Raw genomic sequence first — 16380 nt, 5'->3', positions numbered from 1 at the left:
ATTTTAAAAACATGTGAACAGGCTCATCTTTAACAGTCAGAAATTTTACATCTTTCCTTTCTCTCCTTGAACTCTTATTTCCAGTCCACTTCCTTCGCAGGATTTTATCCTAATGTAATATATTTTTTATGCCTGAGAGTCTTTTATTGATCACTGTTTTACACTCCTCTCCCACAACAAGATGTACGTAAATTGAAATCGAAATTTCTAAAAAATTTGTCAGGCTCCTAAAACTCAACTTTTTAAAAACATTTTCCCCCTGCCCCCTGGGCTGGATCGAGTTATTATTAGTATACAGTTTGTCAAAAGCAAATTTAGGTAAATGATAAACGTAAAACTAAAAAATTATTGAAAATGCACCTCTTAATGAAATGGTTGGGGCTTTGTTTCTTTCTCAAATGGCTCCTGTTTCTGTGAATTAATATTTTTCCTTGTTGAATGAGACAAGATTCGGGATTAATTTAACTCCTGTTTTTTTGTTTCCGTACATGTAAGTACTTAGAAAGCCTAATCACGCAGTAAGGAACCAGGGATGGATAGAGTTGTGAGCTTCACTTAATTTTCAGAACTCTTTCCAAGTTGCGTGCTGAAAATTGCATGGGGTCTGTCCTCAGACATTTTTAATGATCTCTCTGCTGACAGCTCTGTTAGATGCTGCTTCAGTTTTGTTGAGAGCAAAGATTTGGAAATCACCCGGTTCACAGAGGGCCTTGGCCTTGTTCCCCGGCGTTCGATTTTTCCCACTTTCTAGGTACTTGGGGTCACCTCTTTGCTTGGAGCCATGAGATGGGCAGCCCCCTGGGGGGCACCATGGTGGGATGGGAAAGTGAAGGAATCGTGTTGCTTGTAGCCCATGAGCGTGGGGGTGATGAGAGAAGAGGGGAGGAGAGCCAGCTGAGTGGGGCCTCCCCGCCCATGGCACGTGTCCAGCACATTGATTTTAGGGAAGAGTACATTTGAAAGTTGATGATTGGGGTATTGATTCTCTTAAAACTGCCTGTGCTCATACATCCCTAGGCGATTTGGACTCTACTCGGAAGACCCTGGTCCCAAGGACATTTGGTTTCAGTCCAAGCCCCAAGAGCTTCAGGAAACCCACTGCCTGTGGTTTACCTCCCCAGCTTCCCCCCCACCCCCACCCCCACCGGCAGGCTTTGGGCCTAGCTCCTGCTGGGTCCCGGGACCAAGGGGGCTCGGTGCTCCTCGGCACCCCCACCTGCTTGTGTTTTTCCTCTCGTTTACCTGCTCTGGATTTCTGTCTCGGTGCATTTTGTGTATCTAGAAGGGTGTCTGAGCTTGTCTGGAGCTAGCTGGGTGCAGGTGGGAGAGCTGAGGCTTGCTGCCCTCATTCCTTGTCCTCAGGGGCTGCCTCTTCTGCCTGGGCCTTCCCTACTGCTGCTTCCCTCCATGGCCTCAGGAACTAGAGCCCCCTGGTCCCAGCTGGCCTCACCTGGTCTGTCCCGAGCTCTCCGGGAGGGAGCTAAGCCAGGCTGTCTGCCAGGTGCTTTCCAGAAAATGCTAGACAGGTTCTGTTACTCCATGCCTGTGGATTCTTCTGTCACTAGTGACGGGGTTAAGGAGAAGAAGAGCTTGGCTCCCGTGTGCTGGCATGCTCTGTCAGCTGCCCCTGGCAACCGTGAGAGGGGCAGGGGACTCTGGGAGTCCTGTGGTAGGACTGGACATGGGGGAGGGACCTCTGCTGCCCTGCAGCGCTAGGGGAGTCCTGTGACTGAAGGGGTGACTTGGTGTGGTGGCAGTAGGATGGCTCTGAAGGGTGGCCAGCCACTAGCTGAGGAGCCCCAACCCCGGACCGTCTGACCCCTAGAACATTCCCGCTCATCAGTGCGTATTGAGCTGTCCCAAGCACACGAGGACTTCTGAGAGGAGGGAGGACAGGAGCAAGACCTGGGTGCCCCCAGCGAATGGTAAATGTTAATGAGCACCATCTTTCCTTGGTACTTTCCCAGAGGGGTGGTGGCCACACACACAGGCTCCGGGTGACTGCGGCCCTTACTTCCCTCATCTGAAAAGTGGGCATGATAATCGCCTGTGTCTGCTGAGCGTATGAGGGTGAGCTGAGCTGGCCAAGTGGCTGCACACCTCACCTGTGTGGAGGGCTCGGGGGACAGCCTTGTGCAGACACACGAGAGGCTCAGATGAAGGGCATCACAGCACCTGGCACTTAGTAGGCAGCAATGGCGACAAAGGACATGGGTAATGGGGGAGCCCTACCCCGTCAGCAGTGGGAACTGGACTGTCTGAGCTGAGAATCCCCAGGAAGGCTCACTAGCGCCCCCTGCACTGCACTGGGCTATGCAGTGGCTGGGGCTGGGGTGGGGGTGGGGGGGACACAGGGCCACAGCATAGACAGGCATGTCCTCCCTATATGGTCATTTTGCTGCAGGGCCCTTTGGGGAGAAATGTTATAGCCTTACTATGGATGATTTTATGTGGTATTTGTGTTACAAGTTAGAATTACAGAGAAAACAAAAAGCTCAGGTGGGATTTAGGCCCGTGGCTGCTGCTTTTTGCCCTGTCCCAGCCTCTTAGGGGATGTGTGGATGCCCCCTGGCCAAGACAAGTTCTTTTTTTTTTTTTTTTTTTTAAGATTTTATTTATTTACTCATGAGAGACACAGGCAGAGAGAGAAGCAGGTTCCATACAGGAAGCCCGACGTGGGACGCAATCCTGGGACTCCAGGATCATACCCTGAGCCAAAGGTGGATGCTCAACCGCTGAGCCACCTATGCATCCCAAGACAAGTTCTTTAATGAAAAAGTAGACCCGCATGATCTTGGTCACCCTTGTGTGTGCAGATGAGAGGCCAGGGCTCCGGAAGCTCAGGTGACCGGCCAGCCTGAGGCATGGAGCACCCTCCCTCACCTGGCCCCTTCCCCAGCCTCCCAGATACCCCCAGCTTTTAAGGGCTCTTTCTGATTTCTTACGTAATTCAGATGGAAAAGCACCCAAAGGCAGCCCCCACGGTGGATCTGTGCGAAGCCGCTATTCAGGGACCTGGATTTTTGACCAAGCGTTGAGATATGCATCTGGTACGTGAGGGCCGAGGGGCAGGAGGACCTGACCGGGGCCAGCAGGAGGGTGGGGGCTCGGCTGGACGCAGCCCTGACCTGCGGCCCCGGCGATGAGCCTAGCCTGCTAGTGTCTGCGGGCCCATGGGGGGGGGGGGCGCCCTTGTCCACCCCGCCACCGTCACAGGGCAGCTGGTCTGAGCCTGCCAGGGGCCTGGAAGACTTGGCCATTGGAGGGATGTTAGAGCGTGTGGGGATTGAGAAGTCCGGAACGTCGCGACCGTTCGGGCAGCACCTGCTGCGGGCTGCAACCCTGAAACAAGCCGAGGGTGTAAAGGAGTTCTGTGGCCAAGCGTGGTGGAAGAGCTTGACTTAAAAGTTGGCTTCTAAAGAACTCCGGAAAATGCTGGTAGTGCCAGCAGCTATGCTGTACCAATTGCCTGCTTTGTACGAGGTGCTGTGCTCAGTAGCCACAGTGTTATTGCTCACGACTGTCCCCCACCCACGCCCACCCCTGAAGTGGGTGCCATTTCCTATGTTTAGAGAGGCAGCCTGAGGCACGAATGTTTCCATGACTTGTCCCGGGCCCTTGACTGCTTAGACGGTGAGCCAGGGTTTGGAGCCAGATGTGCTGGCACCACCGCACCCCCGGGCTGCCACCCTAGCGTGCTCTCCCCATGCCCCTGCCCCCAGCTACCTGTGTGTCCATCTCCTCTGCACACAGAGCACCTGAAGCCTGAGGTCTTAGGGTGAGTGGCCGTGAGGAGGCAGGCAGGACCTTGGACTCCATCCCGAGACTCCATACCCTGAGCCAGGGCCCCCACTCTGCCTTGGGGAGCCAGCAGAGGGCACAAGGCTGACCATCATGCCCCCCTGTGACTCTCTGTGTGGGTTGAGATCCGTGAGCAAGGCTTCAGGGATCATCTGCTCGCTCTGTGGGTTGAGAGCAGATCCCGCAGAGCCGGTGGGGACCTGACCTGCTTATAAACAGGATCACGGGGCGGGCAAGCGGGGGACCCATGCAGCCTGCAGTTATGCACCTTGAGAAGGCCCTTAGCTCATTGATGGCGGTTGGAGAAACAGAGGCCCAGGTCTGTGGCAGAGAGGGGCCAGGCTGGGGCCCCGAGGCTTCCATCTGGAAGTGGGTCAGAGCTGAACCAGTGCTGCTTGTCACAGGCTGTGGCCTCAGGCTTCTGGGGAGAGAGTCCACCTTCCTGGGGCGCCCTCCCCTCCGTCTACCCCTTTCTCTTGCCTCTCCTGCCTCTTCTCCCCCCGACTTCCGCCCCTTGCTGTGGCCGTGTCAGGGGCCTGCACAGTGCCCGCCAGGTTCTGTACTTCACTGTCGTGACCCTGTCACCCTGCCCGTCCCCTTGCCTAGTGGCCTGTCTACTTCCTGTCAGACGGAGGGCGGCGATCGCTCATCGACTTGCCCTTGGTTGGGCTTCGGTGCCAGGCACCGTGGAGATGCTCCATAAATTCTCCATTGGTTGAAGGCGAATTGGCAGAAACCATTGAAGAGTGGGAAGAGGCACAGGAAAGGGGTCGGGGTCACTGTGCCTGGGTGACAGATGAGTAGGGCAGCGGGACACCGTGAATTTATCAAGCCCCCGTTGTGTGCCAACCACGGGGCTAAAGGCAAAAGAAATGCACAGTCTGAGCTTTGCCCTCCCCGTGTTTATATTTTCCTCTGTGAGGCGAGGGCAGCACACATAAAACTCCTGGCCAGCAGCCTGCTGGGCTCCACGCTGGTGTTGGGATGACAGTGTCTGCTTTATGACCCACAGCGGTCAGGTTGTGGCAAGGCCACCTGTGTGGCGGCCAGCTCAGATGATGTGCCTTGTTAACCCTGCCCTCGGTCCCATGAGGCGTAGGAATCGTCATCCTGTGCTACGGGTGAGGCTGCCGAGGCTCGGACCAGCAAGGGGAGGTGCCTGAGGTCAGCGGGGGCAGTGGTAGGGCTAAGCTCATAGATTCCAAGGTCAGTGCTCCTCAGACTTCATCAGAAGCCTGGAGCTTGCACCCAGGAAACAGGCCTCTGCCCCCCTACCCCCAGGCGAGGTTGAAGGCGGGAATAGCTGGTGATGCCCACACTCACTGAGCACCTGGGTGGGTGGCAGGAGCCCTGCTCATTTTCGTTCAGCCTTTCCATTGATGCTGTTGCATTATCCAGATCTTTCCCATAAGGAAACTGAGGCCCAGCCGGTAAATGGTAGAGCAGAGATCCCCTCCCAGGTCTGTCTTGCTCTTGCTCTCAAACCAATAGTTCCCCTACCTGGTTGCTGGGCATCGGAATCCCCTGAGGATCCTTTTGGAAAAGGCCGATTCCTAGGCCCTAGCCGCAGCCATTCCAGGCATGGGGCCATGGCCTCTGTATTGGCGTGAGCTTCCAGGCCATTCTGTTGGGAAGGATGCAGCCTTGGGTAGTGGGCCCATGTGAGGGATGAGCTGGCCTCTGCCTGGGACCCCTGCCAGGCCGGGTCTGATGGCCTGTGCCTGACTTCCTGCCGTGAGCCTTCCTTCCGTGTGTGCTGTGCATGGGTGGGCTCCACCCTGACCTGTCTGAGATGTCTAGTGGGAACTCCATGATTTCAGTCCCAGCTCCTGGGAGAAGGGTCTGCAGAGGACTGGAGGAGCTGGGCGGTTACACCCTGGTGCTGTCTGCATGGCTGAGAGAACAGGAAAGCTTCTCAGCAGACGGGGGGGGGGGGGGTGCTTTCCTTGTAGGGCTCATCTCTGATAGAGCTGGGCACTTCCTAGGGGGGATATAGGGCCATGCCTGTGAGGCAGGTGCTTATTGCCCCATTTGACAGATGAGCAGACTGAGGCTTAATGTGTCTAAGGGAGTCACATAGGGCGTGATGCTGGTAAGCAGCAGAACAGGGACAGGGATCAGATCCATCTGAGGCGAGAGCCCTCCTTACCTCTGTCCTGTCCTGGCAAGGAGGAGATGTAGAAGTTACTGGAATGCATGTTGATTTCCTCATGGATGCAGTTTATTCCTTATTTTGGAAGAGCACTTTTACGTTCCTTTTTCCTCTCAAGGAATAAGTGTAAGAAAGAGTCGCCTTCTCCGTCTTGCAGTTTCGGAAATTCAGGCCCAGAGATGGGAAGTGACTCGCCTGAGGTCACTTTAGAGAGTTGGGGCCAAAACTTGGACCTAGATCCCCGCACTCCTGACTCCCAGCTCAGGGCTGTGTCTGCTGGTCCTCGCTGCCTCTCTCCTTGCTGGGGACGAGACCGCCCCCTGGATGACCCCTGGGCCCTTGTCATGGAGTTCCGGACACTTGGGGGCATCACTGCGGGTCCTGGGACCTCACCGTTGGCACGTGCTGGGTACCGCCTGACCTGTCCCCTCCTTTCCTGTGTTCCAGGATCCTATGAGTGTGGAATCTGTGGCAAGAAGTACAAGTATTACAACTGTTTCCAGACCCACGTACGGGCACACCGAGGTGAGTGGCATCCCTGGGGCAGAGCTGAGGGCCGTAGTGCCCCATTCTCTGCCGGCTTGTGGATGACCCCAGGGCCCCCCCACCCCCCAGAGCTCCGGTCCTCTCCCCCTTTCTGCAGTAGGATGGAGACCCAGGCAGAGAGAAGAGGCCTGCTTAACTTGGGAGAGCACACAGGGGCTGGCAGGAGGACGTGCACCAGGCTTCTGCCCCCCACACGGGCCTGCTTCCTCCCAGGGTACATCAGAGCCACCTGGTGTGAGCGGCCCCTGCAGGGAAGGTGCTCACCTGTCATCTCGTGTGCACCTCGTGGCAGCCCCGGGAGTGGGAGCGGGGCGCTGTCTCTCTTCTGAAGATGGGGAGGCTAAGGGACAGATGGTGCCCGGGAGGAAGGGCGATGGGTCGGGGCTGGCAGCAGGGGCCCTCGGGGAAAGGCTGTGAGGCTGCATGCAACGGGCACGTGGTGGTGGGCTCCCCACCTGCCCTCTGCCTGCCCCCCGCTCCTTGGTGCTGGCCCAGCCACGGGTCCAGCCCGCTCACTTCCTTCTCATTTTCTCTCTCTCGCAGACACCGAAGCCACCTCAGGGGAGGGCGCCTCCCAAGGCAGTGAGTACTTTTCCCTTGCTCTTGTCGCCCTCAGGACTGCCCCAGAGGGCTTGTGGGAGACACTTTGCTGTGGCTCAGGCTTTGGGGCCAGAGGGTCTTTATGATATTGTAGCGTGGTACCTCAGAGCAGCCTTTCCCAAAGTGTGTTGGTGGCACACATCCTGGGGAAGCTGACAGGTGCTCTCTCGGTAGCGGGATCTCTGGCCAGGTAGCCCTGGGAAGCCTCGAGTTCTTCTGAGTCCCCAGGTTTCCCTGTGGTGGACTTCTCAGGGCCCTTCCCTGGCAAACCCAGTGCGTGCATCTTGACTCCCACTCATGGTTGGATCTGGGGCCTCATAGCTGATGTTTGGGAAATGCTGCTTCCGAGAGGTCTCTCGTGGGCACCCTTGGGCACTCATCTCTGGGTGCGCTACCCCAGCGCCTGCGCCGCACAGGGCCTTACCGTCTGAGGACACTGTTTTGCTGTTCACGTGGCCTGCTTGCCCAGCCCCCAGAGCTAACCCCGTGGGCCTCCGAAGCAGCCAGATGGGCGGAGGCTGGGATAGAACCTCTCCCCGCCCAACCTCTGGAACCGGAGCTCCAGAACTGAGCGGTTCCACTCCCAGGTGTATCCCCAACAGAACCGTGTGCGCATGTCCACCGAAAGATGGAAACCAGGATATTCGTTTATTTCATTTTTAAAAAAAATATTTCATTTATTTGAGAGAGAGGGAGAGCATGAGCAAGGGGGAAGGGGCAGAGAGAAGCGGACTCCCTGCTCAGCAGGGAGCCAGGAGCCCATCGCAGGGCTCCATCTCAGGACCCTGAGATCATGACCTGAACCGAAGGCGGATGCCCAGCCGACTGAGCCACCCGGGAGCCCTGGGTACTAGGATACTCTTAGCAGCCCTGTTTGTGACAGCCCCAAGCTGGCAACCACCCGAGTGCCCAGCGCTAGGCGAATGAATGGACAGATGGGTCGTGTGTTCGTGTGAAGCAGTTTGGAGGAATGACGTAGGGCTGCCCCCAGGAACGTGGATTACCCACAAACAGAACATTAGCAGAAGCCCGACGTGGGAGCCCCTCCTCTGAGATCTGCGTACAGGAAGTATGAAATCGGGGAAGGGATTCCTGCTGGAGGAAATCGTGGTTCCCCTTGGGAAGGGGTGTCTGGGTGCGGATGACACAGGTGATTTTGGTTTATGAAAACCGAAGGAGCTGAACAGTTCTCTGCATCGGGGCCAGCAGAACACTTTTGTAGGGCCCAGATAGCAAATACTTGAGACCCTGTAGGCCAGATTCTTTGTCCCCTCCACCCAGCACTGCTCAGTAGCACGAACCCAGCCAGAGGCGTGATACGGAAATGAATTTTTCACCAAAGCAGACAGTGGGCAGACCATCGTTTGTCAACCCCTGTTCCTCCTGCCATAAAAGGTTTTTAAAAAATAATAAACATGACTCCCACCCCCACCCCCACCTCCCCAAAAATCCAAAACAAAGCAGGTTGAGGAGGTGTGTGGGATAAAGCAGGGCCTTAATTGCACTTGGTCCTAAAAGCATTTCTTCTGAGGTCCTTGCCCACCCACTCTCATTGGATTCGCACGTCACGCGAGAGGCAGGCAGGGCCGAGGCTGAGCCTCTGTTTTCTAGACATTCAGAGGCTCAGGTAGGCCAGACCCCTGCCAGAGGACCGTGGCTAGGAGGCCGTGCTGGCCTGTCCCTCTCGGGCCCTGTCCCAGCCTGGCCCCTGCCTCCCGTCTCCTGCGGAGGCTTCCTCCTCTTCTGGCTCCCATGGTCAGCCTGTGGTCAGCCACACATTTAAAGATCTTCTCTGTTGATCTTTCCTTCCTTGGCTATTCTGGGCCCCTGGCCTCTCCGGCTGCCCCTCAATGATCCATTGTGTTCCCTCTGGCTTCCACGGTTCCCAGAGTCCCACTGGCTGTTGAAGACTCTAGCTGGGGGCATTTATAGTCTTTCCATCACTTTCGCTTTCCTCCCCAGGGAGTTTTCTCCCCACGGCCACTGTGCCTTAGTTTATTTTCAGCCCTGCACACCCCGACCCTGACCCAAGCCTGCAGTGCCTGCGCAGAAAGCCAGGCGTCCTCACACACCAGCCTCGGGGGAGGAGCCTGACCATGGAGCTCCGGAGCCTAGAGCACTATGTCGAGGATACCAAGTCCAGCCTACCCATTTTGCAGATGAGGACACTGAGTCCCAGAGAGAACTCACTGCAACCTGTTAGTGGTGGAGGTGGGCATAGAAACCAGGCCTCACGCCTTCTAGTCCAGGGCTCTTCCATTTAGTTGTTAGAAAAACTGTACAGTCAGAAATGGAGGCATATACCCACTCACCCAGCTCTTGGCTAAGAAAATAAAAAAATTAACTCCTTGTCCAGTTCTCTTGCTGCTGTCCCATCGATTCCCTTTCCAAAACAACGTTAGGTAACATTTACCAAGTATTTGCTGTCCGTTAGGCATTGTGCTTGCTCCTTCTTTATTACAAGTCTGGGTGGGAGATGAAGGAACTGCCATCCCCATTTTGCAGATGAGAAGACCAAGGGGGTAGAGGTGAGGGAGTGTGTCCTGCGTTAGTCACCCTGGAGGGTGGCCGAGCCGGGTTGGGGTCAGCCAGTCTGACTGCAGAGCCCCTCTCCCCGGGGGGATTCGCAGTGCCATTCCTGGGCTCTCGTGGAGGTTCTGAAAACGTGGTTTCACTGACAGAAAACTATTTTGCCTTTCTTCCTTCGGCGAGAACTGCTTGCTCTAATCTACGCTGCCTTGGGTGGGTCCAGGAGTGTGGTCCCCACCTGCACTGAGAAGAAGTAGTGGATTCAGCAGAGCTTCTCAGTGGCAGAGAGCTGGGAGTTCTCGTTTTATTGGAAGTGGTGGGAGGGCTGTGTGAGCAGAGGTGAGGTGTGCTGCCAGCAGCTGTGGAGGGCGACCGGCACTGGCTAGTGGGGGAGAGGTATTTCAGGCTGGTTCCGGGCCCCCTCTGGAACCAGACCCTGGATGGCCTTGACTTCTTCACCTGTGTTGCCTGGTATCTAGCACCGAGAGAGACAATTATGGTCCAGATGGGACACGATGGGGCGATGGATGGGGGTGAGGGGGAGGCTCTTGTCTGGACTGGATTGAAGCTTGAGCCAGACTTGGAATCCTACAATGGCCAGCCTGGGAGAGGCCCTGGCAGTCTGCTCATTACCACCCACCTGTTCCCTCCAGTTAGGGGGAAGAGAAGGGAAGGTGAATCCTGAGGTGGGGTGAGCGCTTGCTGGCAGTCTGGGTGAGACAGAGCAGGACCAGGTCTCTCCTCGTCCACGCCCCACTGCCTCCCACCACCACTGCCCGCCTGGTTCAGGTGTGAGCATGGAGATGGTAGGCCGTGGTGGGATGGATGGTGGCATGCCTGGTCCCCAGACCCTCCGAATGACTGTGTGTGCCTCGCTTGGGGACCAGTTAGTCTCTGTGGCCCTGGCATCTGCCAGGGTATTTTGAGACTGCAGGTGCAGTGGAAGCGGTGGGGGCAGAGGCAAGGAGATGGCTGGTGTCATCTGTGCCCCCAGGTTCAGCTAAGCAGGGGCCAGAAACCTTCCCATAGAATCGCCTGGCCTTGCGGCTTTGGGATGGAGGGAGTCTCATCACATCCTGTATTTGAGTGCTGGGGAGCAGAAGAGCCAGAAGGCTGGTGCCTGAGTCAGGAGTGGAAGGTGTTTTATGCAGACAGGGGGGCCGTGTGCGCTCACTTAGCTACGGCTTGGAGTTAAGTGAATATCGGAATCTTAGCCAAGACTCCTTATCCTAGTGCACAGCCTTGGGCAAGCCACTCAGTGTCCCTGTGCTGGGCCATATCAGGAAGAGGGGCGGATGGGCCATCCCTAGATCTGCCCAAGGGATACACACAGGGGGTCCATGCTGGTGCGTGGTGAGAGCCATGTCCTGCATGAGTCCAGCCTCGGAATTTGGGTAGAGGGATCGTCCACACTCTGGCCCTCTATTCATCATCTGTTGCCTTTAACACATTCCCCAGAACTGAATGACTTAAACCAACATTGGTTATCTAGGCTTGTGTGGTCAGAACTTGGACGTGGCTTCACCAGAGCCTTTGGCTGGGGGTCTCCGGGCAGGGGACGTGTTGGCCAGGCTGCGGTCTCTCCTCTCAAGGCTCAGCCGGGGAAGGAGCTGCTTCCATGCTCACTCAGTCACGTGGCTGTTAGGATGGGTGCTTCCCAGGCTGTGGGGCCACGGGCCTCCGTGCCCACTGGCTGTGCACCAGCGACTGCCATATGGTGTGCTCCATTGGGCAGCTCATGTGAGCGAGACGAGAGTCACAATCTTTTGTAACCTGCTCTCAGAAGTGACATCCCATCGCTTTCTCGCATTCTCTTCCCTTAGGAGCAAGTCAGTAGATCCTGCTCAGGGTCAAGGGGAGGGGATCGCACGGGACGTGAACGCCGAAAAGCCAGGGTCATTGGGAAGCTGCCCACCACAGGCCCTCGTAGCTGTGTGGCTTGGGGGACAGGTCTCTCCTGATCCTCAGTCTTCACGTGTGTTAAATGGGTTACTACTTCGTGTTCGGTCACAAGGACTAACAGAGGAAAGGCAGAGGAAGGGCCTGGCCTGGCACCTCGCACGTGCAGTGCCCAGGAAGCAGTAGCTTCGGTGATAGTTACTCTCCTGTAACCTCAACTCTCCTGTAACAGGAGAGATAGTTACTCTCCTGTAACCTCAACCTCAACTGAGTGTCACTTGAGGTGGGGCCGGGCCCTTAGGAGCTTGGCTCACGAGGCGTGGGACTGGGGGTTGGTTTGAAAGTTGCTTCGAGGCTCTCCTAGCTCCCTGGTGTAGAAAACGCCTAACACTCCCAGGACCGATTGTCCATGGGTCACCAGTTGGGGCCAGTGTGGGATAGTCCCGTGTTTGGTTCCTGAGGCAGACGAGCTGCCCTCCCCCTCAAGAAACCCCACCCCCACCTCAAGTGACAAAAGTCTCAGTAACTACATGTGTCTTTGCATCCCCTGCAGACAATTTCAGGTACACGTGTGACATCTGTGGGAAGAAGTACAAGTACTACAGCTGTTTCCAGGAACACCGAGACCTACACGCCGTGGATGGTGAGTTAGGCCCCTCACTTGTAGCGAGTAGAGTCGTGTGAAGAGTGGCACCTGCAACCCTCCACCCCTGCGCCCGGCCAGGGCCACTCATCTGTCCCCTCCACCCCAGGTGTCCTCTCTCTCCTCCCACCCCTGAGGAAGGTCAGTCAGACCGTGGCAGTCAGACCATGAGTGGAGTGGCCGACCCTTGAGGATTTGGGGAGAGAGAAGGTCCCCATACATACTGAGGGTTAGGGTAACCCAAGTGAAATTGCCATTTTTTTGTAGGTCAGTCCGTCGAATTTTAGCAATTTCATGTCAATGCATTTTACAATTTCATACCGAGTAGTCACATGCTCTGATGAAATTAAACCAGTTTTTTAAGATGAATGATGGTATTTTAGTGTCTTGGGTTATATTGTTAGAAATTAGAACAATAAATTTAGGTAATTTATTTTTAGAATCTCAATCCAGAAATAGGGTCTTGAACCTGGAAAAGATGGAGGGGGCTCCCTCTCTAGCCCCACATCCTGGCCTGTCGCAGGTTGTGACAACCAGGCCCCTGCTACCCATTGTCACTGGCTTGTCCTCTTTTTCTCCTCCTGGTCTCTTCCTCTTGTTCCCCTGCCCTGGGCCCTTGAGTGGCTGTCAGCGATCCAGAAACAGGCCGGGCAGATAGCATCTGCCCACCTCCGGGTTGGGCCCTCGCCCATGGGGAGGATGACAAGTGGAGGCACAGGCTGCATCCTGATTGGGATATGCCCTCCTGTGGTCCCTGGCTTTCTGGGGCGCTCACATTGGCCAAGGGGGCTCTCCTGGGTCCCAGAGGCTGGGAGTGCTGGGCAGAGGCAGCTGTGGGCAGGGACTAACGGGGCTTCTGTTTGCTTCCTTCCTTCTGTGGCCGCTGCCTCCCACCCGGGCACAGTCTTTAGTGTGGAAGGGGCCCCTGAGAATCGGGCAGGTAAGTCCTTGGTGACTGCCCACCTCCCTGTCCCCGGCTGGGCTCCCAAGACCCAGTAACCAGGGCGCTAAGGGCTGTGTGTTCTCCCATAGACCCCTTCGACCAAGGTGTTGTGGCCACTGACGAGGTGAAGGAGGAACCCCCGGAACCATTCCAGAAAATCGGGCCAAGTATGCGGGCCTCTCTCTAGGGCTGGGCTGGGCTGGAGGGTGGCGGCTTGCCATTGGAGGGGGGTGGCTTCCACTCATCCCACAAACAGGGTTCTGGCCGGTGACCCCTGGCTTCCTTATACCTCACTTTGCCCACCTGTCAAATGGGCTAGTCTTAGGAGGTCAGCTTTCGAGGAGGAGCAGAAGAGCACAGGGTCAAGGTCAGGGCAGTGGATGTAGCACATGCTTGGTGCCCTGGTAGTCTGTTAGCCGTCCTGAGCCTCGGCTCCTCAGCTGTCAATGAGGACTACATTTCCCCGAAGGTTTGTTGGGGGATTAAATGCGATCATGAATGTAAATCACCTGTTAGCACAGTGCCTGGTACATAATAGGTGCTCGGAAAATAAACGCTTGTTGTCATCTGCAATTGAAGGGGTTCATCGGCATATGAAGCCGTCCGGGGGAGCCGCGTGCTGACACTCTGTCCTTGTCCCATTAAACTCCTGCAGGCAGGAGCCACACCTGCTTGCTCCCTACCTCTTCTCAGCACACTTGTGTTGAATGTGGTGAGAACACAGCAGTGGCTGGGGTGGTTGTGGCCCTGCCCTTGGGTACTTCACACAGGGAGGGGACAGTAGGTCAGCACAGCATAACCTGAAACACAGGGAGCCGTGGGGGCCGGGGAGGCACCTGACCAACCTTGGGAGTCAGGGAGGCTTCTGCGCTGGGGCCCAGGATGGGGCATGAGCTCTTGCTTCCTAGGGTGGAGGTGGGAGAGACAGTGCTTGTTCTAGGGAGTTGAAAGGCAAATCAGGATCTGAGTTCAGGTCTTAGAGAGCCTTGAATGCCAGAGGAAGGCATCTTGACTTTACTCTGAGAGAAATGAGCTAGAGAATTTACCAAGTGGGGAAGGGACTTGCTCAGATTGACATTTTAGGAGGACCATTTTGGCTGATTCTAGAAGATTGGATGGGGTGGAGTCAGCACCTGAGAGGTGTCTAGTCCAGCTCTTGGGGGACTCATATTCCCCCTCCAAGCTTATCACACAAGGAAAGACCTTTGTTGACTCTCATTACAATAAGGATTTAAGGCAGCTTGCAAAAATATCACACAGACACTGAATGAAGGTGTGAGGAAATCTCAGGGCACTAAAATGGAGAGGTTCAAAGAGCCAGCTGGAGATGCTCCTTGGGGTGGAGCTTGGCCCTGATGTTTGGAAGGCATTGACTGGGTCGTCATCCTACACCACCACCCCCTTCCTTTTTCTCCCTCTTTCCTCTTTCGTGGGAGAGGGTGATTTGTTGGTTTCTTAGAAATCTGAAGCACTCTGGAACTGGAACAGGATCTGGGAAGTGGCTAGCACAGTGCTCATCATGTGTTTACTCTGCATATGACCTGTTTCCTCTCTATAAAAAAATGAAGTTCTCAATACTAAGACTGCTAAGAGTTAAACTGCGGGGAAACCCACATGTGAACCAGACATGTTTTATAATGGACAGTCGCAGACAGACACGGGACGGGGACAGCAGAATCTGCGACCTGCCGTCTTAGTACCACCTGCCCCAGAATAGTACTGCCCTTCCATCTATAACATCATAATTATGAAACTAGAATTAGAATCAGGTGCAGGTTTGAATGCTGACATCATCAGTTCACTGTTTACTTACCTCCTTCTGGGTGTCCTTTGATTCGTCTGTAAGTTGGGGACAAGAACATCTCTCTGCTCTGTAAGTTCATTGGAGGATGTGTGCTGGAAGGGACTAGCCCAGCCCCTGGCTTGTATTCAGGGTCTAACAAATGAGTGAGCCAAGAGATGGCCAAGAGTGGGAGCTTTAGAGCATCTCATCTCTGAACCCCAGCTCTACACTTACTACCTGTGTGACGCCCTGCATGCTTTATGACCTCCCTAATCCACAGTTTTCTTAACTCAAGAATCGGGTGATGACAAGAAAACTCCCCTCTCGGGATTGTCATGGAGATTGGATGAAGTCATGTTTGCAAAGGAGTCAGTGTAGTCCTTAACACATGCATGGAAGGCATTAAATAAGTGGTACCTATTGCCCAGGAAAGTACAGAACTAGATGAAACTTGTTCTGTGTATCAGTAACTAAGTCGTACAGATAACCAGTGCTAGGACCTGGGAGGAATTGACCCACGCCATAAGCAGTTGGGAATTATATTGAGAAAACGGAACTGGGTTTGGCTCCCTGCATGTTCCCAGCTTGACATTATGGAACTGAGATTGCTAAAATAGTGTGAGCATCTCCTGTTACCACTCAGGAGCTGCCTTATGAGATAAGAATGCTACGTCTTGGGTTTCAGCCAGGCCAAGGTCACAGAACCCTAAAAATGACGAAGTATAGAGTTAAGAGGAGCCATGAGAGGCACAGAGCCCCAAGAAGGGACTTTGCCACACGTTGAACTTTGTGGGTCTCAGAAGAGGAAAAAACCCAGGAGCAGTGCATGCTGGGAAGTGTACCTTCCATATCCATGTCATCTGAGCAAATTGAAGAATTGGGTACTTAGGGAGAAGGAAGATGGAGCCATGATAGCAAAGGAATCCTTCTAGAAGGAGAGAGTTGGCCACAGGGGTCTTGCATGTCAGCTTGCTCTCCAGCTGCAGATCCGAGAATCACTACCGTGGTAGTGGTCTACGCTGATAATGGGAGGCCCAAGGACAGGTCACGCTTATCTACTGAAAATGATAAGTGTGGATTCATCTGCAGTTTGATTCTTACATGTGGCTAAGGAAGAGTAACTTGAGAAATTATTTAAATTAAAAAAAAAGCATGAAATTGTAAAAATTCCACATAAGAAGACAGAATTTAGGAGACTCAGAGGGGAAAAGCATATGCCTGAAAATGACCTACTACATAATCTGGAAGAAAATTCTGTTTGACAACCACAATTGAATATAAGAAAATATGACTTATCTTAGGCTGCTTGGACTGTCATAACAAAATACCAGACTGGATGGCACAAACAACTTTATTTTCTCACAGTTCCAGAGGCTGGAAGTCTGAGATCAAAGTGCCAGCCTGGTCAGGTTCTGGTGAGAACCCTCCTTGTGGCTTGCAAATGGCCCCCTTCCGTCTGTGCTCTCAAATGGTGGGAGACCAGT

The 16380-nt window shown here is 54.7% G+C and overlaps 1 protein-coding gene across 36 annotated transcripts in view; it reads left to right on the top strand.

The window, feature by feature from the left end:
• The window catches only part of ZNF618 (zinc finger protein 618), a 179072-nt gene that overhangs the window by 126995 nt on the left and 35697 nt on the right, over positions 1-16380 (top strand). For 28 of the 36 annotated variants that reach the window (XM_072727620.1, XM_072727617.1, XM_072727618.1 and 25 more), the window contains 5 exons: positions 6401-6478; positions 7043-7081; positions 12081-12170; positions 13075-13110; positions 13203-13280. In XM_072727620.1, coding sequence (XP_072583721.1) covers positions 6401-6478; positions 7043-7081; positions 12081-12170; positions 13075-13110; positions 13203-13280 — 321 coding nt within the window. Of the gene's footprint in view, positions 1-2954; positions 3051-6400; positions 6479-6568; positions 6756-7042; positions 7082-12080; positions 12171-13074; positions 13111-13202; positions 13281-16380 lie in introns of all 36 variants that reach the window. The other 8 variants (XM_072727588.1, XM_072727587.1, XM_072727589.1 and 5 more) reach the window with 4 other exon arrangements.

Source organism: Vulpes vulpes, chromosome 12 (genome assembly GCF_048418805.1).
Source record: "Vulpes vulpes isolate BD-2025 chromosome 12, VulVul3, whole genome shotgun sequence".
NCBI lineage: Eukaryota > Metazoa > Chordata > Mammalia > Carnivora > Canidae > Vulpes > Vulpes vulpes.
This window is presented reverse-complemented; position numbering and strand designations above follow the sequence as displayed.